At 52.8% G+C, this 21,779-nt stretch overlaps 1 protein-coding gene across 2 annotated transcripts in view; it reads left to right on the top strand.

Annotated features, from left to right (window-relative positions):
* The window catches only part of SLC6A6 (solute carrier family 6 member 6), an 86,988-nt gene that overhangs the window by 45,905 nt on the left and 19,304 nt on the right, over positions 1–21,779 (top strand). For both annotated transcript variants that reach the window (XM_007985324.3, XM_007985322.3), the window contains 4 exons: positions 9,907–10,039; positions 18,362–18,496; positions 19,682–19,785; positions 19,917–20,041. In XM_007985324.3, the coding sequence (XP_007983515.1) occupies positions 9,907–10,039; positions 18,362–18,496; positions 19,682–19,785; positions 19,917–20,041 (497 nt within the window). The remainder of the gene's footprint in view (positions 1–9,906; positions 10,040–18,361; positions 18,497–19,681; positions 19,786–19,916; positions 20,042–21,779) is intronic.

The raw sequence follows: 21,779 nt of genomic DNA, 5'->3' as shown, positions 1-21,779 counted from the left end.
GGCCATAGACAGACATGGAATCCCAGTTCTGCCACTTACTGGCTGTTTGACCTGAGGCAAGTCACTCCTCCTTTCTGAGCCTCAGTTTCTTTACCTGTCAGATAAAAAGAATGAATCATAACTACCCTGATGGGATCCCTGTGAGGCGGGTATGCATACTTATATTGTCTAAAAATGACACAGTTTTCTTAATGTATTTTAGAAAAAATATATTCCCTGTTATTGCACAGAGAAAAATGCATATATGAAGCTGAAGTAGTTAAGTGAAAAGTGAGTAAGTAGGTAGAGTGAAAAAGATGCATCAGTTAGCTTTTGCTACGTAACAACCATCCCCAAACTTGGTGGCTTTAAACAACAACCATTTATTTAGCTCTTGATTGTTCTGCTTGTTGTCAGTTTGGGCTGAGCTTGGCTGGGCAGTTCTTCCAGTCTTGGGCTCCTTCATGTGTCTGCAGGCAACTGTAGGTCCTCCGGGTAGCTTTTCTGGGGTTTGGCTGGCTGGTGGCTGGGGTGGGAGGGGCAACTGGTCCGTGCGGTTTCATCACCCAGCAGGCTAGTCTGGGCTTGTCACCAGCCACTAAGCAAGCACTCTAGGAACAAGAAACGGTCAATCCCCGAAACCCAAGTGCTTTTCAAGCCTCTGTCTGTATCATTTTTGTTCACGTCCCCTTGGCCAAAGAAAGCCACAAGACAAACCCAGATTCAAGAGGTGGAGGAAATAAATTCTGTCTCTTCATGAGAGGAGTGAAGAACGGTAGTCAGTAACTACAGGGAGGATACAGAGGACAAACATTAGAAAGGCAGGATGTGGAGTCCTGATTTTGGGGAACTCTCGAGTGAGCTGATGTGTGGAGAAAGTCTTCTAACATAGTGCTTAGAGGCTGATCAAAAATAGGCTAGTGCCTCATTTCCCTCTTCTTCATAAGCCAGCCTTGGAGCTTAGCACTCAAGTACGGCCCCTTGACCCTGGAACTAAGTGAGATGAGGCCTTGCGTGAAGGCTGTGAGTCAGGGCAGGGGTGCTGTTAAGGAAGATGGTGGTTCTGAATCATCACGAAATGACAGTCCCTGTCTTTTGTGTGTAGTTTTGCCATTTTCAAGGTGTCTACCCATCTCTTAGGAGCTGGCCCAGGAATGGGCCAGAGAAGAGGAAGCGGCCTGCTGACTGGCCCCAGCCATGCTTTGGGGTTGGGGCTGGGACATCCTTGGCAAAGAAGGGGTCGGTTGCCCTCACTGGTGTGGAACCCTTACTTGGGCGGTCTGTGTCACTGTTGCTGCTCCAGGCCTTCAGTGTATGCTCAGGGCAGGTCCTTAGGCCTGCTGTCACTGTGGGTTCCTCTTGTTTGTATATTTTCCACTTACAAACAAAAGGGACATTGGAAGCACAATCATTGCCCCTCAGTTCCCCGCCCCCTGGGGAACTGAGTTCACAGACAAAGAAAGGCTGGCACTTCCTTTTTCTCACTTGAATGGGGTCCAAGGCACAGCCTTGTCCTTTCTCTGCGTTCTTGGCGTAGCCTGAAAACCGGGCCTGCCCTACTCCTGGACACTGGCGCTCAGCCAGTTACTAGGGCGTTTGCTGGTACCTCCTTGCCTCAGACATTGACTGGCCTGCCTGTGTTCGAACCCTCACTCTGCCACTTCTAGCTTAGGCAGGTGTGTCCCACTCTCTGAGCCGTGGTATCCTCACCTGCGCCTGGGGAGATGGCAGTGCTGCCCTCCCAAGGTTGTAGGATGACCCTGACTGCATGAGATCCTGGGTGACCAGCCCTGAGAATCCATTATTATTATTATTACTATTATTTTGTTTTTGAGATAGAGTCTCGCTCTGTTGCCAGGCTGGAGTGCAGTGGCGTGACCTCGGCTCACTGCAAACTTCGACTCCCTGGTTCAAGTGATTCTCCTGCCTCAGCCTCCCAAGTAGCTGGGATTACAGGAATGCGCCACCATGTCTGGCTAATTTTTGTATTTTTAGTAGAGATGGGGTTTCACCATGTTGGCCAGGATGGTCTCAATCTCTTGACCTCATGATCCGCCTGCCTCAGCCTCCCAAAGTGCCGGGATTACAGGCGTGAGCCACCGTGCCTGGCCAGAATCCCTTATTATTTATCGAGTGCCCTCATAGTGCATAAAACTACCCTCAGCGCAGTTTCTTTAAGTGTTATGAACTTAAATAATCACCCCCTATTGTAAAGGGGCCATCTTCTTCTGGACTCTGCTTGTCTCACTGTTGTCTGGGACCCAGGGGCCTTAGAGAAGGAACATGTGGGAGCAATGTGAGGTCCTCAGGGTGGCCAGTTCTCACTCACACCTTCCAGAGGGACTGGGCCCTCGGGGGTATTCTGGGACCCTTACCTTACAGAATCTCCATTCTGAGCACCCCAGCTCCATTTTCTGGCCTGGAAGATACTGAGACAGTATTTATCTTTGGAGAGTATCTGGTTCTGCAGCCACCTTCCCAAGCTTCTGCGTGATCCAGATGGATTTGCTCTGTCCAAAGAGCCCTGGCTGCCAGCTTGGTACTCATCTCCTGCTCCGGCTCTCACACCTCTCCTACCCCTGCACCCCGAGCCCCAGATTCCAGCAGAGCTTTGTGAGACCACCTGAACATTCGCAAATAACTTGCCTTCTTTCTAGAACCCTGGGGAAGATTGAGGGCCATGGAGCAAGAGCCTGGAAAGCAGGCTTAGGCAAGACCAACGCTGCCTCCTGTGACCTGCCTTCACAGCACAGGCCAAGGCCAGAGAGCTACACCAGGGGACAGCTCAGTTCCAGCCCTGAGCCAGGTGCCATGGGCAGGAAAGACCCGGCCTCCTGCCTTCAAGAGCCTTCTCCTTTCTTGGCATGCAATGGTGGAAAGGCAGGAGAACCAGTGGGGAATAGGTGACTCCGTGAGCACAGTACTAGGAACTTGCCCCTGTCCTTTCATTCAGACTCTGCAGAGGCTTTCTAAGTAGGGGAAATATCTAGGCATCATCCAAAACTCTTCTTCCTGCCTCAAATCCCACATCCAAGTCACACATCCTCTTGGCTCCCCCTTCAGAGTATACCTAGAATGTGAGCACTGTCCCAATGCACGGTCACCCCATGGGACCCCCATCACTCTCCTGGACACCAGCACTGGCCTCTTGGATCTCTCTGTGCCTTATCCTTGCACCTCCATAACCAATTCTGAATCCAACCTGTTGTTTTGCAGCTCAGAACCCTCTCATGGCTTTTCCCATGCTATGATCTCACCCTGACAGAAAGGACTGAGACTATTTCAACACAGCAAGTGCCCACTGGGTGCTGAATCTCCTCGTTAGTTCCATGTCTGCATTCACCTGTGTGGAGCAGCAAATCACTACCTCTCTCTGGCTCACTTCCCCGTCTGCAGATGGAGGAGCATGTGAGCTGGGCTTTGAAGGATGAGTAGAAGCTCACTAGGCAGAAAAGGAGAGTGACAAGACAGTTTAGGTAGGAGGAACAGCCCATGCAGAGTCAGCATGCTGAAAGCACATGAGTATTTGGGATGGTTCGGCTAGAGCATAGGATGCACAGGTGAGGGACAGGTAGGGCCAGGGAGAAGGGTCAAAGCCTTGGATGTTAGGCGGGTACATTTGAACTTCGTTCTCTTGGAGGAGAAACTGTGGAAGGTATATGAGAAGGGAGGTGGTGTGACTGAATTGAATGTGATTTTTGTGATTCCTTAGGGAACACACTGGTGGGAAAGAGAGGCTGGATGTATATGGGGCCTCAGAGGCCTCAGCCTTCAGCAGGTCTGGGTTCCCTTTGGGGTGAAACTTCTCTGAATCCCCCTGAAGATAGCCACCAACCCTGCAGCGTCTGGCTCTGAGGTTTCTCTCGAGTGAATCTTGGAGTTTTTTGTGCGTTGCTGTCTGGGAGCCAGTTGAGCAGCAGAGCAGTGAGGACACCCTCGAAGGTTGGTCTTGGTGGCCCTCAAGCTAAAGCCCAGCCCCAGCCATTGCTTCCTTTCACTTCTCTTACATGCGTCAGATGCATAGGTCCCTGGCCCGTCCTTTCCTTCAGCAGGTGCTGCTGGCAGGTGCTCAGGAGTCTCTGGAAGTCAGGGGTACGAGGCACCAGGGGAGCGGAGCCATCTCCTGGCTTCTGGGCAGGGAAGGTCCCTATTGACCCTCCCGCCCAGCCCCTCCTCCCTCTGTTTTCACAGAGGAGAAAGCAGAGCAGCAATGGGTGACATTCTCCTTTCCTTGTCAGGGGAGACACAGCCCAACTCTGGCTCCCACACATCCCAGCTGCATGACCTTAAGGCGGTGACCTCACCTCTCCACGCCCTCTTCTCTTCTCTGTAAACAGAAGTAGCATGGTCCCAATGACTCACAGCCTGGCTTGAGCGTTATGGAGCTAAGACCAGGGATGCGCTTTGCGGGGGGCCATGGGACACTGACGATGCAAGATGGGCAGTGCCCTGCCCGAGGTCACACGCGCAGCTAGAAGGAGCAAAACTTCCAGCCCTGGCATTCAGCACTGCATCCTGCCTCCAGCTAACCTTTTGTCTGTGTCCCCACCAGCCACCAGCCCAGAGCCCAGGCCAGGCCTGGGAGTCCAAGTCCATGGTCACAGGTCATATTGTGCCATGTGTGTGTCTCCCCACTCCCAGGTTACTTGTGGGGTCTTCTCTCAGCCTGGACCCCTGTGCCCACCCTGTGTGCAGTGCTAAGTCATCATTCTCAGCAGGAGCCAGTGAGCTGCACTGTCCCAGATCCTCATGAGAAGCCACTGGGGCCCCAGAGACAGTCATTTCACGCTGGCTTTATAATTGAGCGCCGAGTTGCTCTGGGATGGGGAAGCAGAGCTTTTGTCCCCCTGCTGCTCCTTGCTGTCTGGGGTCACCTCTGTCCCAAGGTTGCCCTGGAGGACGGGCAGGGCCAGACCTGGCCAGATGCCCTCCATCAGGCTGGAGCCGTGCCTTCCTCCTAGGCTCCTCCAGAGCCCCCTGGGAGCTCGGCACGTATCATTAGACTTTATTAGAATCAAAGACATGAGTCATATTTGCAAACAAGGCCTGCTCAGCCAATCTTCCCCTGCAGCTGTCGGAAGGAGGAGGCGGTGGAGAAAGGCTACACGGCCCCATGCTCTGGGCGGATGGGCCCTTTTATAATTGTTGCCTCTGCCAGTCTCCAGGGGAGAACCATGGCCAATAAATGGCTGGCCTGCAGTCAAAAGGAAACGATTTGGCCCGCTAGGAGGACGTATTTACATCTCTGAGTGCCGGCTGGACGGCAGCAGGGCGGCCGACTCAAAACAGACGTCCAGGCAATTCTTTTTTGGATCCCACCCTGGAGTGAATCATTACTATTCTTGGACAAGAATGCAGCTTACCTCGGAGTCTCCTCCCTCTGCATGAGAGACATGAGGAAGCTGGGGATGCTGGGGCCCTTGCCAAGACCAGCACCAGGCCCAGCACATGAGGTGGCTGGTCCCCAGGGTGGCATCAGAAAAAAGGAACTAGATCCAGGGTTGATTTCTATCTGAGTGATTTCAGGTGCATTCCTGAACCTGTCTGAGCCTCAGTTTCCCCATCAACCAAATGGGTATAATTAATTTATTCAACTAATGTCTGCTGAGCACCTATTACATGCCAAGCACTGTTCAGTGATCAAACAGACATAGACCCTGCCTTCTTGGGACTGACATTTTAATGGGACAGACAGACATTAAATAGATAGCACATATAAAATTATAGTATAAAAGCAATAAGTGATCAGAAACAGGCCCTGGGTAGGGGAAGAAGAGTGACCAGGGATATTTTTTACAGAGGGTGGCCAGGAACAGCTGCCCTGGGGATGTTGCCTTTGAACAGAGATCTAAAGGAAAGGGACGAGGGAGCTTTGGAACAAGTGACCGAGGGAAGCAGTTAGGTCCAAGGCCTTAAGGCAGGATCGCGTTCAACCTGTTCAGGGAATGTCCCAGACAGCAGCTAGGGTGGCTGAAGGAGGAGGAAGTGATGGTGCAGTTTGGGGGATGAGGGTAGGGCTTGAGTGCTCGCACCTCCAGCCTGCCCAGAACACTTCCCCTTTACACCCGTTGACCTGTGTGATTACTAATGGGCACCCACTCATTCTTAAAAGTGTCTGAGTCGGAATGGCAAGGTCAGGCGAGCTGGGTTGGCTACGGAGTGGGAGCCTCGGGAGGATGTGGAGCAGAGGAGGGATGTGGCCTGCCATAGGTATTAATAGATTCCCTCTGACTTGTGGGGGCAGGAGTGGAGGGAGGATGAAGAGGCTGCCGGAAATCATCCTGGGGGTGTCAGGGGCCTGGACAAGGGCAGAGACAGTGTGCTGGGAGAGCTGTGTTAACACTGTGGGGAGCCTGTGCAGCTTCCTCCTGGGGTGCTTAGGAGGCACAGGTGAGTGGCAGTGCACCATGGCGTTCCCCCAGCATGGCACCCTACAGTTTATTGAGCACGCCCTCACCACTGGGTAGGGATTGGCTGGATCCTGACCAACTGCTTTCTGGCTGGGAAGACTCTGGAAGTCAAACATGGAAGGGACTGTGGAGGGGCCCGCCCGAGATTCAGCCGGCATGGCTGCCCGAGATATCTTTGGAAAGAATGTCAGTTGCTCTGGCCCTGAGCCTGTGTCAGGCTGTGTTGTGACAAATCCTGATTGATGAGATACATTGGTTTCAGTCCTGGTACGTTCACATGGCCCGTTATAAAGCTTTTCAAGAATTTAAAATAACTTTTATAAAGGTGATATGTGCACTTTAAAAACATTGAAGTAGTGCAAAAATACATTGCAAAGTGCATCCCCCTCCCCCACACAGGCGGCAACTGCCACCAGCTTCTTGTGTGTCCTGCCAAAAATAGTATGTGTGTATTCAAGTACAAATGTGTCTCTGTCTCCCTCCCTCTTTACACAGCAGGGAGCATGTCTCATGCGCTGTTCTTCACCTTGCTTCTCTTCCTGCATTTTGTCTCCAGGACCTAGCTCCTTAGTAGGACACAGAACTTTCCCATTGTTTTACACCGAGCATTGTGTTCCAGTGTGTGCCTGCTTCGCAGTTTACAAGCTCTTCTTAATGGACATTTGAGTCCTTTCCAACTTTTCACTCTACAGACAGCACTGCTTGGGGTGGGTACTGTGTCTCTGGCCACCCGTGCAGGTGTAACTATAGGAGATAATCCTGGGAATGGAATTGCCTGGTCAAAGCAAACATCCCTGGATGCCACCATGAGATCCTCCAAAGGGACTACCACCAGCAATGGAGAAGCAGGCGGAGGACTCATTTTCTCTGTTGTAGACTGCATAACTGGTCAGCTGCCCCGAACAAGCCAGTGCCGCAGCCTCCCATCGGTACCGGGCACCACTGGTTTGCCCAGCATGGTGGTGGGAGAGAGGCAGATGCTGTTGGGTCAGCTGGCCACAGGCAGGGTATGGTCACAGTCAGGGCTCCAGGGTGTTAAGCTTCTCAGCCAGCTTGCCCTAAAGAATCAAAGGAAAGGCTGTCTTGTGGCTGGACATCTCATCAGCATATAAAGCCCTTGTCCTTGGGATGTTCAGGGTCTGGTGGGCAAGACAGACATTTCCCCAGCGTGGGACAGGACAGCGGAAGCCAGACAGGGGCTCTGCAGTGAGTCTTCCAGAACCTCAGGGAGGCTTCCTTTGAGACCAAGGCGAGTGCACCTGGAGGGCCTGGGAGACGGTGGAAAGGTGCTCTTCCTCCTCTCCTGGTGCTGCCCATTCACAAGGAAGTCTTGGGCCACTGCCCAGCCTGCCCTGGCTTTCATTGAAGGTGCTGAGCCCTGCAGAATGAGGAAAGGCTTTTTGTCTTAAAGCCATGGCAGGCGCCAGATCCACATGCTTGGCAGGGCCCCAGCTGGGATGCAGTTGGCTGCCAGCCTGCCCTATAGAGATGCCCCCTGCCCCAAGGTGCCAGGTGATCCCAGCATATAGCAGAGGACTGAAGAGATTGTTTTTTAAATTTAGGCTCTGTTTTCTCTTAAAATCACATCAACAGTGTAGTGGAGTAGAGAGAGCACTGGTTTTGGAGTCAGACAGGAGTGGGCTTGGGGTAGCAGCTCTGTGTTACCTGCTGGCTCTGTGACCATGGGCAAGTGGACCCTCCAAGCCTTGATTTTCCCCATCTGTAAAATGGGGTGAATGGCCTCTACTCCTTGGATCAGATGAGATAAACTGAAAAGGCCTTGGAAAGCAGTTGGTTGCTGGTGGCTTTTATTTAGTCTATCAGCATTATCAGGATGACATTATCAGGTGCCAGGGGGAGCCCACTGATGTCACTGTGACCAGCAAGAAAAGGGCAAAGAAAAGCTGTCCCTTCTTATGGCTGTTAGTGGGAGTATTTCACGGATTGGTCCTACAGTGACATGTGAACTTGCTGTCCTCCCAGTTGAGTCCGTTCATTCACTTATTCACTCAACACGTCTTTATTGAGCTCCTCAAATGGGCCAGGTGCTGTTCTAGGTGCTGGGAACACAGCAGTGAACTAAAGAAAGGCCTTGCTTGAATGCCAGTTGAGAAGGGAATATTGGATTTATTCAAAGTCCTTATGCTGAAGCTTCTCTAGAAAAAAAAAAATGATAAAGGGTCTAGCCCAGTGTGTGTTCTGAGAACCAAGCCCTGACCGTGGGGGTAATCCCACGGACTGGCTAAAAGCTTGGGATGTTCCAGAAAGCTTTCCCAAGAGCATCCTGGGCGGGAGCTGTTATTCCCATTTTACAAAAGGGGAAACTGAGGCAAAGAGTCACACTTCACTCCCTGCCCCTCCTGCATGGGAGTGTGACCTTCAGGCAGGGAGCTGACTCCCATTAGAAGGAAACTCAGCTTCTTCCAGGGGTTCGCAAACACCCTGGAGCATGGAGACCCTGTCTCCTGTGGCCTGTGCTGGACGGGCAACCTGGGAGGCCCAGTGGGCAGGGCCGATGTCCCTGTGCTCAGCGTGGCTGTCCTCGATCACTGTTGCAGCAGCCAGAGCTCTGGGACCATGGATGCCACTTTTGGCATCAAGTTTCATGGCCTGGGCTGTCAGTACCCTGCACCGCCCTGGCCTGCTTTCAGGTGCTGTCGTCCACAAGAATGTCTGTGAGTAGGTGCTGGTGTGCCTGTTTAGCAGGACAGCAGGAATCAGCTCGGATTGACGGGAAGCTTAGGTCTGGACTCCAAAGACCCATGCTCTGCCGTGTCATCATGGGCAGGGTTGGTGGCTGTCCCATGCCAGTTATCCTTAAAACTGTTTACCTGCCTCTCTCTGAGACCCTCAAAACCCTGGCAGGGCAGGGGAGGAAACCAGCACTGCTTAGGTGCTGGCCGTGTGCCTGAAGCTTCCCTGGGCATCTGAACACCACAGTTATATCTGCAAAGGTTTATCAAGTGCTAGCTGCATCCCAGACCCTGAATTTAGGATCTTGTGTGACTTACATTTTAGTGAGAGATCCAAGTTACACAGGGATGAATAAAATAATAAGGGACAATGTTGGGGGAGGGCAACATTTTATAGATGAGGAGCCGGAGGTCTGGGAAAGTTGGCTGACTTCCTTCTGTCAGTGATGGAACGAACAGTAGAGCTGAGAACTGAACCTAGTATTTGGCGCACTGAAGAAGGTTCTGTTGAAGTCCCAGCAGAAAATCAGTGCCCGTTTCACAGATGAGGAAACTGAGGCTCAGGGGTTCCTTAACTTGCCTGAGGTCAGACTGAGTTGAACCTGGTTTTGCCTGAATCTGGAGTCTGAGTCCATCCTTTTTTCTTTGCAACAACTCTGTCTCAAGACAAATGGGGATTCCTGGGTTTGGAAAGGTGAGGTGACTTATGTAAATGCAGCGCCTCAGGTGGGATTTGACCCCCAGCCTGTTAATGTCTGGGCCTTGGCTCTCTGTACTCCCGGGCCAGGTCCCTTACTGACTTCTGGCTCTGTGTTTGCTTCAAGGCGCAACGTGCTGAGCTTGTCCCCTGGAATCGACCACCCAGGCTCTCTGAAATGGGACCTCGCTCTCTGCCTTCTTCTGGTCTGGCTAGTGTGTTTCTTCTGCATCTGGAAGGGCGTCAGGTCCACTGGTAAGGTAAGTTGGACTTCTGTCCCTCCCCTGACTCCTGGAGAGCTGTGCCAGGCTGGCCCTCTCCCCCACTTCCTGCCTGCAATTAGCCACGCCCCAGGAGGGAGGTGGCCGGTGGTGGTGTGCTGATAAGCCAGCCCTCTGGAAAAAAGTAAAACCCAGGTGTGTAGTGTTTGTCCGTTTCATGGTGTCAGTGCTCCCACCATATCTGCTTTCAAGCTGCTGACAGTTTAAAGACTAGCTCACAGAATTCCTGAATACTGGAGAGTCAAGCTCTCTGGAGCCTACACAAGCTTAGCCCCACCCACCACAGCTTTCTCATCTCAAGGTATTGGCAGTCAGTGCAGATGGTAGCAGATAACTAGTGTTGGACTTCTAATAAATAGGTTAGCTGGTAACAGGAGGTTAGCCAGCAACCGTGTTAAGAGCCAGTAGCCACAGCATGGACCCTCGCTTTGCAGAGGGGGCCACAAGCATTCCCATTAGCATTGCGGGGAACTTCGTGGGCCTGCCCCAAACCTACAAACTCAGACTGTGTTGTCACATTACCCCCAGATAATCCAAATGCACTCTATGGATTCTGAGGCACTGGCTTAGATTTTAGCTGCTAAATCAGATTAACGGAGTTATCTTATAACTAACATTTCAGCCGGCACCTCCAATGTTAGTTGTTCAGGAAAGTGTTAGCTGATTATTAAATCATCCACTCATGGCCAAGATGTTAGCTGTTAACCAAAGTATTATTCATAACTGGAGTGTTTGCTGCTGATTAATATGTCACATACTGACTAGGATGTTAGTGATTAACAAATGTAAAATATTAGCTTGTAATTTTAAGGTTTTAGGTATAACTGATAGATTAGCAATAGCTTGTAATTTTAAAGGTTTAGGTATAACTGATATTTTAGCAATAGTGAAAATGTTAACCAATAACTGAAACATTACCTGTTACTAACTAGAGCCGAACTGTTGCCTAATAACCTAGACACTGGCTGTTGTCATGGCTGTGCTGATGCCAAAGGCTGGTGCAGGGGTGGGTCTGTTGCGATCACAGGTATGAGCCTGAACCCTGGGCCCTAAGCTATCAAGAACAAAGGCATTTGCTCATCTGCCTTTAGATGGTGGCCTCTCAACGCTTTCCCCAGTGACTCACATCCCAAAAAAAGGAACATCTCTTTCAGATCAAAAAAACCCCAAAAGTCAAAGGAGTGTCTTAAGGTAGCATTCCAGGTGGAGCTGTGGGTAGTGACCTTAGCTGCCCCAGCCACAGAGTGGAATTGAGGGTTGAGGAATGTGCTCTCCCTGGATAAAGAGCCCCCAAAGAGGCGAAATCACAGATTTGTAGAGATCCAAGTAATTACTCCAGTCACTTACCCTTGCAAGACCTGGGACTCCAGGGTTGCAAGAGGTAGAATGATGGTCCCGTGCACCCTCCTCCAACACACACAGTGCCCTCTGCTTGTTTCTTGGGGCAGAACCACCCTACCATCCTGAAGCCCGGGGTGGAAAGGAAGCAGTCCAGGCCTTGGACACCTGCCCCTGCACACCAGTGAGCACAGTCCTGCCCAGAACAGGTAGGAGCAGGGGACATGGGTATTTCCTGCACCTCCTTGGAGAGCACCCTCACTGTGCTACCCTGGTTCTCCATCTTACAAACATACCATTTTATTCCTTTCTTTAAACAATGAGAAAACTCAGGCTTAGGGAGGTCAAGTGACTTATCCAAGGTCACTTCCTCCTCTCTGAGCCTCAGTTTCCTCCTCTATAAAATAGGTGATAGTAAGGGTTAAAATGAGGTGTGTTAAACACCTGGCACAATGCTTGGCACAGACGGTTCTGTAAATGCTAATTTCCTTCTTTTTTTTTTTTTTTTCATTTGAGGCGGAGTCTGGCTCTGTTGCCCAGGCTGAAATGCAGTGGCTTGATCTCAGCTCACTTTCTGGGCTCAAGCCATCCTCAAACCAGCCTCCCACCTCAGCCTCTTGAGTAGCTGGGACCACAGGCGCACGCCACCATGCCCTTCTTCACTCTGCCTCACTTTCCCCACACAGAAGTGAGGAAGTTTCTGTGAGCACTGGTCCTCAGCAGTGCTGGAGACATCATCACTTACTTATGCACTAGTATTTTTTGAGCCTCTACCATGTGCCAGGTGCTTTGTAGAAACAGCACGAGGGGACTCTAGGCAAGGATGCTTCACATCCTTGTGAAGGGCTGAGCTAGGTGAGTATATGGAGGGGAAAATCTCCAGGTAGAAGGGACAGCCTGTGCAAAGGCCCTGAGGTATGTTTGACCCAGACCCTTGGGGAGCACCCAGTCTGATGGAGGAGGCTGATGTCCACCAGGGACAGTGAGCAACTTTTGAGCCATAATGCAGAACACAGGAGAGTAGTGTCAAAGCCAGAAGAGAGGGTACCAGGCTGCAGCTGTGGCCGAGCAAAGACTTGACCTTCCCAGGGTCCTCCCATGTCATCCTTAGCAACAACCTCCTTCATGGGGTGGCTCTAGGCCTCCCAGGGGTGGGCGTGATTCCCAGAACAATAGCAGAGCCTGGGCCAGGCCAGAGAAGCCAAGACAAACACAGTCAGGCTCTGTGGACTTCCTCAAGCCCCATGGTTGAGAGGCTGACTGCTCGCTGGCCATGGCTTCCAGCCCTGGCCACAGACCAGGTTTGTGGCTGACGTGGGGGCTGGGCCCACGGGCAGCAGATGGACCTCATCCTGCCAAGGCCCTGCTCTCGTGTCTAGTCCAGCAAGGAGGAGTTGGAGGGTAATGGAGGGAGAGCCCCGGCCTGAAAGGCTCAGGATCTGAGTTCACATCACTTTGCCTCTCTAGGTTGCAGTTTCCTTTTTTGTAATTTTCACCAATCCAGGGGTTCAAAACTAGGCTGCCATTAGTCCATTCAACAAATAGTGATAATGGCGGCGAAAGCACAGTAGCCCGTGAGTGCGGGGTAGCGTTCTCAGTGCTGCTGGGTGGCTCATTGAATCCTCCTCATGTTTTGGAGTATGTGTGGTTATTAGTCCCATTTTACAGATGGGGAAACTCAGGTTCAGGAAGGCTTATTACCTTGCCCAGCATCACACAGCTTGTGGACCCAGGCAGCCCCACTCCCGACATGGGTGCCCCACACTCTTCCACCTCCTGTGCCCACCCCCGTCCCAGCCTGAGGATGCAGTAAGTAGGGCATGTACCAGGCATGTCCCTGCTGTCACAGAGTGGGGTCTGGGAAGGGGGCAGAGATCCACACACGCACATAGGAAGTGCAAGCCCTGCAGATGCAGGGGGAGGAGGCCTTGGAGTGAGCACGGATGTTCACTGAGGCTGGGGCTCTTCGCTGTTGGCCTCTGGAACAGCTCTTTTTTGCCTGATTAAAAACAAAGTGGGGGTAGTCAGAGCCACATCCTTTTAGCTCTGGATCCCCCAAACTGCATGACTTTGGACAAGGCCCTTTCACTTTCTCAGCCTCACCTTCCCCTTATGTGAAATGAGTTAGTGAAGCCCCTCACCAACAGCCCGGGCGCTGAGGACCCTTGGGGCCTGCCTAGGATCTCTGGGATCAATGGCGAGCCCCGCTGCCCAGACCCTTACCTCCCAAAGGATGCCCAGCTCCCCCTGCTGCTGCTGCCCAGACCCTTACCTCCCAAAGATGCCCAGCTCCCCCTGCTGCTCAGCCACCCTCTTTTCTTCTGCCCAGAGGGGATGGAGAAAAGTTGTCCTTGCAAGTTTTCCCGGACAACTGGGCCACAGGGCTTTTTGGTCTATGGCTCAGAGGAGCCACGAAGGTTCACCAGCAAGAGTGGAAAAATACCATGTCCCATGGCAAGGCCTGCTGGGCCACCACCAGAGGCCCCTGGCAGCGGCTGGCACCGGCCTCTCCCTTGGCGATCCCAGGGAAGCCACGGAAAAGTTGAAAGCGTAGCTCTCACCGACTTGTCCTCGGAGCAACAGATTCTGCAAAGCGAGAGTGGCTTTCAAACCTGCTGCTGCAAACCAAAAGCCATCTGAGTCAGGGGGCTCAATCAGCTTAGAGGTTTATTTTGCCAAGTTTGAAGATGTGCCCAGGAAAAAGAGACACAAGCCACAGTCAGGTCTGTGGCCTGCACTTTTTCCAAAGAGAGTTTTGAGAACCTCAGTATATAAAGGGGAGGCCCAGAGAAGTAGCTCACACCTGTAATCCCAGCACTTGGGGGGCCGAGGAGGGCAGATTGCTTAAGTTCAGGAGCTCAAGACCAACCTGGTCAACATGGCGAAACCCTGTCTCTACTAAAATGTACAAAAATTAGCTGGGCATGGTGGCACGTACCTGTAGTCCCAGCTACTCTGGAGGCTGAGGTAGGAGGATCTCTTAGGCCCAGGAAGTGGAGACTGCAGTGAGCTTTGATTGCGCCATTGCACTCTAACGTGGGCGACAGAGACCATGTCTCAAAAAAAAAAAAAAAAAAAAAGTAAGGGGAGACAGCAGGAGGGGACAGAGGAATAGGTAGTTCAGGTAGTTATGCACAGTGTCTCTCAGCAAATCTGCATTTTCCATAGGGTAGAGAACACACATTTTCCATAGGGTAGAGAACACACACATTTTTCATAGGGTAGAGAACACACATTTTCCATAGGGTAGGGTGCACACACTGGAGGAAGGAGACACGTGCCTGGACGTGTGGGCGGATGGCTAATTTCTTGTCGCTTTGTCCCATACCTGTGAAGATGAGCTGTGAGTTTACATTATCAGGGTAAGGGAGGCTGCATGGGGAGATATGTGGCCTGTATCTCACAGCTCTCTGCTGAAGAACAGAAGGCAGGCCGGTTTTGTGTGTGTGTGTGTGTGTGTGTGTGTATGTGTGTGTGACTCAGTTCTCAAGCTTAACCTTTTCCTTCTGCATAGTGAGTTTGGGGTCCTGAGATTTTATTTTCCCTTCACATGGCTGAGGTGGTGTGACCAGGATTTGGGGAGGAACAATGACACACATCCCAAAGGTGTGGGGACCTGACACCAGCTGGCCTGGATCCATCCCGCATTCGCCACCACTAACTCTGTGATTCCAGGCAGGTGCCCCCACCTCTCTGGGCAGTCTCGTCATCTAGAAAATGCAGGTGAGGCTGGTGCCTGGCTCTTCTCAGTTGTCTGAGGATTAAATGAGTTGAAACTCATGGAGCTCTTAGCTGAGTGCCCCGCACAAACTCTGCGCTGCATAAGTGCTTGTTAAATAAACTAACTACGTGAAAACAAGGAAAGCCACCTCCACACCCGTCCCTGACACAAAGCCCTCTGGCCACAGAGGCTTTGGCCCAGGGGAGGCCTGGCTGGCTTTGAAGTGGCCGCCCTCTGGAGACCCCTGCGGGGCTGCTGTCAGCAGCTATTGTTCGCCAGCCCGGGTGTGGCCCACAAAGGGCCCCAGAGGTGGGAACTGGTTGGGGCGCCTGGCCGCCTAGCCGCCTGTCCTCAGGAAGGGAGAGGCAGGCTGGTTTTCTTTTTTCACTTCTTCCCCCCTTCTGTGGCTTCCTGATGTGCCCGGCCCTCCACGTCTGCCTTCCCATCCTTGGGAAATCATGTGGGCTCCTGGCCTCAGGGAGAAGAGATGACGGTTCTCCAGATGGCTGGAGAAACCGAGGCCTGGAGGAACAAAGGACGCCTGGGGGCAGAGGCGGGAGTAGGGCCCACCCTCTCAGTGTTGGAGGGCCATCCTGACAGTGCTGGCCAAGGAGCCTTCTCGAATGCTCACGGCAGGCCAGGGGCCAGCGAGCAAGGTCAGCGTTCCCGTATCCTCAGTGGACAGATGGGGAAGCTGAGGCCCACCCAGGTCACTAGCAAGGGGTGGCAGAGGCAGCGTACAACCCCTGGTAGAGGTGGCTCCTCAGCTGACCCACAGCCTCTCTACCCCTCGACCTAGAGTGGCAGAGTGGGAGGCAACCTCAGAGCCCCTGTGGTCCCAACCCTTTACTTCCAGGTGGGGAAACAGAGTCTAGAGGGGACAGCGGCTTCCTGGAGGTCTCGTGGCAAGCCAGCCTCTAAGCTTGGATTCAGACCTGCGGGCCTCCCTCCTGGCTGCCCTCTGCTCTTGGGGAGAGTCAGTAAACTGCCAGTTGTGGGGGGCTTTTTGCCAGTCTCCTATATGTGGGCTGTGGGGCAGGTCCCCATTCTGCTGCTTAAGGCCATGTGACCCTGGGCAAGTGATGGACTCTCTCTGGGCCTCAGTTTTCTTGCTGCAAAATGGAGATAGTAATAAAACTTACCTCAGAGGGTTAGGGCAGGAGCCAGTGAGAATAGACGTCACAGCATTTGGAACAGTGCTAGGTATACAGTAAGTGCTCAATAAACAGTGCCTGGGGGTTATTGGGCTGAGGGCAGCTGAGCTAAGCAGGCCCTGAAAGCTTCCTTTTTGCCCTTTTCTGAAGTCCCTTTCTCATTGTTTCTACTCAAAGGGATCATGGCCACGAGAATGTGCTCTGTCGAGGGTCCTGGTGCCATCTAGGTGAGGTTTTGGGCTCTGTCACTATCTGTCAGTGTTTGTTACATACCTGGGCCCCAGCAGTGCCCTGGCACTGCACCCTCAACTCCATGGGCACATTCCTCCTTTTCTCATCATCTCAATTTCCTCTCCTATAAAATGGGCGCATTGACCGTGCAGTGGTTCCTCCCAGGTCCCCTGACCCCCAGATGTGGCCCAGGGCTCTGCCAGCCAGTCTCAGTGTTTCGAGGTGGCCACCATGAGCTTTCTGCATGTCGAAGTAAAATACTTCATGCCTTTCTGCTCAGAGGTTAGCCCTCCACAGGCTCTGGGTTCAACTTCTGGACTCCGTTGATGCCCTGGGCAAGTCCTTAAAGCCCACCCAGCCTCAGTTTCTCCACTGTAAACCACCATCCTGGGGGGCGTGGTGAGGATGAAGTGGGCTTGTGCCTGGGATGTTTCTACTCAGCTAGTGCCCTGCCTGAAACACTAGGATCTCACTGTCCATTCAGCCAGGCACCTTTGAGCTCCTCCCAGGCATAAACCCTGTCTGGAAACTCCTTGTGTTGAATAAAATGGGAAGATCCATCCATGAGAACTGATGCCACAAACAGTGCTTGCAGGACAGGAAGAGAGAAGGTCCTTGGGAGGAGAGGGCCACATCATTTCTAGTCCCTACCTCACACCTGATCTTGGCCTGTCTGGAACATGCAGTGTGACCCAGGGAAGGCCATGGGTCTCCCAGAGGCCCGGTGAAGTAGGGAGCCTTTCCTGTTCCCAGTTAAAGGCCTTTGAGAGGCCTCATTTTCTTCCCTGAAGGTCCCGTCCTTCCAGCAAAATCTGTGTCAACAACAGGCCCCCTTTCTGGAGCACCTACTGAGTGGCAGTGTTACAAGCATCATCCCATTGAATCCTCACCTCACCCCTTGGTGAGGGGCTTCTATTACTCTTATCTGAATTCTACTTATGAGGAAACAGGTCCAGAGAGGTTAAGCAATGTGCCTAAGATCACACAGCAAATGAGGGGACAGAGCTGGGATTTGAATCCATGCTTATCTGATCCCTAACCATAGGAATCATACCAACATTGTGGTTAGTTGTTAACTAATATGACCTGCATGTCATCGGCACATGCCAAGGTTGGCAACCACTGGCCTGAGCCTTCTACGCGTGCACTTGATAGCTTACTCTCTGATTTTGCATTTTCCACCTCTACACCCTGGAATGTCAGTTCCACAAAGGCAGGGATTTGTTTTCTGTCTTATCCACCACTGTATTTTGTGCTTAGATGGTGCCTGGGACAAACTGTTTATAGGATGTTTTTCATTTAATCTCAGTAAATCTGTGAGGTGGGCCAGTGCAGTGGCTCACGCCTATAATCCCAGCACTTTGGGAGGCTGAGGCAGGTGGATCATTTGCAGCCAGGAGTTTGAGACCAGCCTGGCCAACCCGGTAAAATCCTGTCTCTACTAAAAATACAATAATTAGCTGGGCATGGTGACGGGCACCTGTAATCCCAACTACTCGAGAGGCTGAGCCAGGAGAATCACTTGAACCCGGGAGGCGGAGGTTGCAGTGAGCCAAGATCATGCCATTGCACTGCAGCCTGGGTGACAGAACGAGGCTCCGTCACAAATTTAAAAAAAAAGAAAAGAAAAGAAATCTGTGAGATAGGCACCTGTATATACCCAGATTACAGATGAGGCAGCTGAGTCCCAGAGTGGTTAAACAACGTGCCAAAGACCGCACAGCAAGTGAGACAGCAAACTTGGCTCCAGAACCCCTGATCCTGACCAGTGCTCCCCTCTGCCTCTCTGAGAGGACACTCAGACTTAGCAGCAGCAAGTGATGCCCATGGCCCCCTGAATCCCTCTCTCCCTCGCAGGTCGTCTACTTCACAGCCACTTTTCCATTCGCCATGCTCCTGGTGCTGCTGGTCCGAGGGCTGACGCTGCCGGGTGCGGGCGCAGGCATCAAGTTCTATCTGTATCCCGACATCACCCGCCTCGAGGACCCACAGGTACTGCAGGGCTGGGACACACTGTCCTCCCTCCCACCCAGGGCTGGGCCAGCACAGGACAGGGCAGGGGCAGAGGCTGCTGGCAGCACATCTTCCGTGGTTCTTCGGTGCACAGGTCTAACTGGGCCACTGCCCCCTGGTACTTTTCCACTGGGCCTGTGGTGGGTGCGCCTGTCCCCGGTGCTGACGGACCTTTCTAGCTGTGTGCGTCTGTTTTCATGTCAAGGACGTCTGAGGCTGGCCACTTAGAGAGGCTGCTTTAGACCCTGTACCAGGTAAGGGGGAGAAATCTTCTGATGAGCAAGTCTCCCCTCGGACCCAGTTTCTGCCCACTGCAGCCACAAGGGCTGCTGCATCCTGGGGATGGGAGAGCCGGGGCCTGGAGCGCTGCGGGCGATGGCCTTGGAGGGTCGAGGGGCAGATACTGAAAGCCCACCTTCTGGCACTCAGCCTTGTGACCTCAGGGAGGTAGCAGAATCCCTGGGAGATTTTCTGGGTTTGTTTGAGGACCCGAATCCCCAGGGCCTTCCGGTTGCTTCCCAAGGGCCTGTACTCTCCTTCCCCACTGCCCTTCCCCCTGGACAGGACACAGGTGGGAGAGGGGTTGGCTGGCCTCAGAGGACAGCTGGGAAGGTGGCTGCCTGACCCTCTGGAGCTGCCTGGTGAAGATTCTGGAGAGCAGCTTTGGCTGCGTAGTCCCTTGGGACCTCCTTCCGCATTCTAACTTGAGGGTCCGCAAACAGTAACAATAATGGTGGTGGCAGCAACCTTGACTTATGGGCTTGCTGTGTAACTGGCACTGGGCTGAATCGCCACTCTTTGAACCTGGGAAATAGCTCTATGGGGTAGGGCAATGGAGCCCATTTTATAGATGTGAAAACTGAGACTGCAGGAGTGATACTTGTCCACTGTCATTCCAGGGTTGGAATCCAGATCCATCTGCTTCTGAAGCCTCTTAACCCTGATGCTAGGTCACTAGGAGGTGGGGTGTTTGATTTCTGGGGCTCCTTGCAGCTCAGTATTGCTGTGAAAGTCACCTTGGATTCGAGCATAAATGTTCCATTTGCACGTGCAAGGTCCCGTCCCCAGCCCATCACCGGGTGGACATAACCCTCGCTGCCTCCTCCAGGAAGCCAGCTCTAACAGCTCTCCTCTCTCTCCTTGCCACCTCCCTCCCCCTCATAGGTGTGGATTGATGCTGGGACTCAGATATTCTTCTCTTATGCCATCTGCCTGGGGGCTATGACCTCACTGGGGAGCTACAATAAGTACAAGTACAACTCGTACAGGCAAGTGTTGCGCCGGCGGGCCTGGTGGACTTTAGAAATGATGATGATGATGTTTAAAGAAAAAGAGAAGTAGGGAGCGTGGCTTCCTTGTGTTGTGAATTAACTTGCTCCCTGACATATGTGTAACTTAGGGACTGTATGCTGCTGGGATGCCTGAACAGTGGTACCAGTTTTGTGTCTGGCTTCGCAATTTTTTCCATCCTGGGCTTCATGGCACAAGAGCAAGGGGTGGACATTGCTGATGTGGCTGAGTCAGGTACGGTGGTATCGGTGGCAGTGGTGGTGGGCACTGCCACCTAGTGTGTAAGCCGAGTACTGCAGGCATGAAGCCAGACCCCAGGGGGCTTTGAGGGGGGACGAGCCTGGTTTCTAAAATGGACCCCCCCCCACCAAGATGTCCCCCAAATATCAAAGAGTACAAAAGCCAAATTTTAAACATTTTTATTGCAATTTGGCCTGAGGGGTGGCAAAAGCATGGGGGGTGGTTAAGTTGGGGAATTTTTAGCTACCTTAGCGTGGTCTTCCCCGCCTCCCGTCCTTCCCCAGCAAACTCCTGGTTTCCACAACAGAAACCACTTTCCTAACTCAGGCCCAAGTCAGCCACCAATCGGCATTCCATCACCACCTTCTCAGCCTTGGTTTCTGTATTTTGCACTTTGCTCCCAGCGCGCTCCCTCTAAGCAGACGCATTCATCCATTCCACCGATTTCTCGTGAACGAGTCCCCACTCTGTGTCAGGCACCACTGTAGGCACTGGGTGCAGTGTGTGGGGGGAGGGGGTAGATGAGGGGATGACCTACTGGGACAGTGGCAGATCTAACTGGGGGTGAGTTGTAAGTACAATGTCACCCCTTGAGGTGTGGGCCCTGTTGACCAGGCGCTGTTCCTCGGGCTACCTGGAGTCATAGGCATGGAGGATGCCAGTGTCTTAGAATCACGGGCCCTGCACAGACGGGGACCTTAGGAATCTGGGATCCCAGAGTTCCAGCAAGGCGCTTCTGGAACCTGAGAATCATGGGGCCTTCAGTTGCTAGAATCTGCAGTCTCTCAGGTGCCTCCATTCTGGGACTTGGCCACGGCTGCTTGAGATCCTGGGCCTGTAGCTTTAATTGCAGTGGCTTGTGTTATGGGATTCCCTCAGGCTCCCAGGATCCTTAAAGTCTACCTTTCTGGCCTCTCCACCCTTCCCCAGCCCTGCACAGTTCACTTTGTGGGTGGTCATCAGTTGGTTTTGTTATTTTACATGCTGAGCCCCCAGCGCCACCCCATCCATGTCCTAATTTCTTACAACCACCCTGGGGCTACCTGGAGGTGGCAAGGGTCCTGGGCTGAGGCTCCTTCCAAGCCGATGGGAGAGCGTGAGGGTTATTAACTTCAGGGACCACCATAGACTAGGGCCAGACACAGCCGGAGGCCCTGCCATTCCACTGCCCTTGACCTCCTGTGCCATCTGTATTTGGAACATGAGGCAATGTCCCAGTCCCTGAGTCCTAGAGCCCTAGCATTGGAGGGTCAGAAGGTGCCTCAGCATCGTGCATCCAGAAGTTCCCTTCTCAGACAAGGAGAGCAGCAGCCTGAGAGCAAGGGCTTTGCTTGGGATAGGTGGGGTTACAACAGGGCTTTCTGAACATCCTGTCCACTATTTCTCCACTTGTCACATGCTGGACAGGCCTTCTGACACAAGGGTGTCCCCCTCCTGGCACCCAGCCCACCCTGGACACATGCAACAACCTCTGGCCCTTCCAGTGTGAGAATTTGTCTGGGCCTCTGTGACCTCCGAGAGCCCCCGGGCCCTCCTCACTGTCTTCTTTGCTTGGCAGAGACGTACACGGCCCAGCCCCATCCTTAGACCCCTGACAACACTGCAGGACCACCTTCGCAAATCCACATGTCACCCCCACACACCTCTCCACTGTCCCTGCTTCCAAAGTGGACCCTCAGATGTACTGTTCCCTCCACCCAGCCCAAAGAGCCCCCAAAAGCAGGCCAGAGAC

This window comes from Chlorocebus sabaeus, chromosome 22 (assembly GCF_047675955.1).
Source record: "Chlorocebus sabaeus isolate Y175 chromosome 22, mChlSab1.0.hap1, whole genome shotgun sequence".
Lineage (NCBI taxonomy): Eukaryota > Metazoa > Chordata > Mammalia > Primates > Cercopithecidae > Chlorocebus > Chlorocebus sabaeus.
This window is presented reverse-complemented; position numbering and strand designations above follow the sequence as displayed.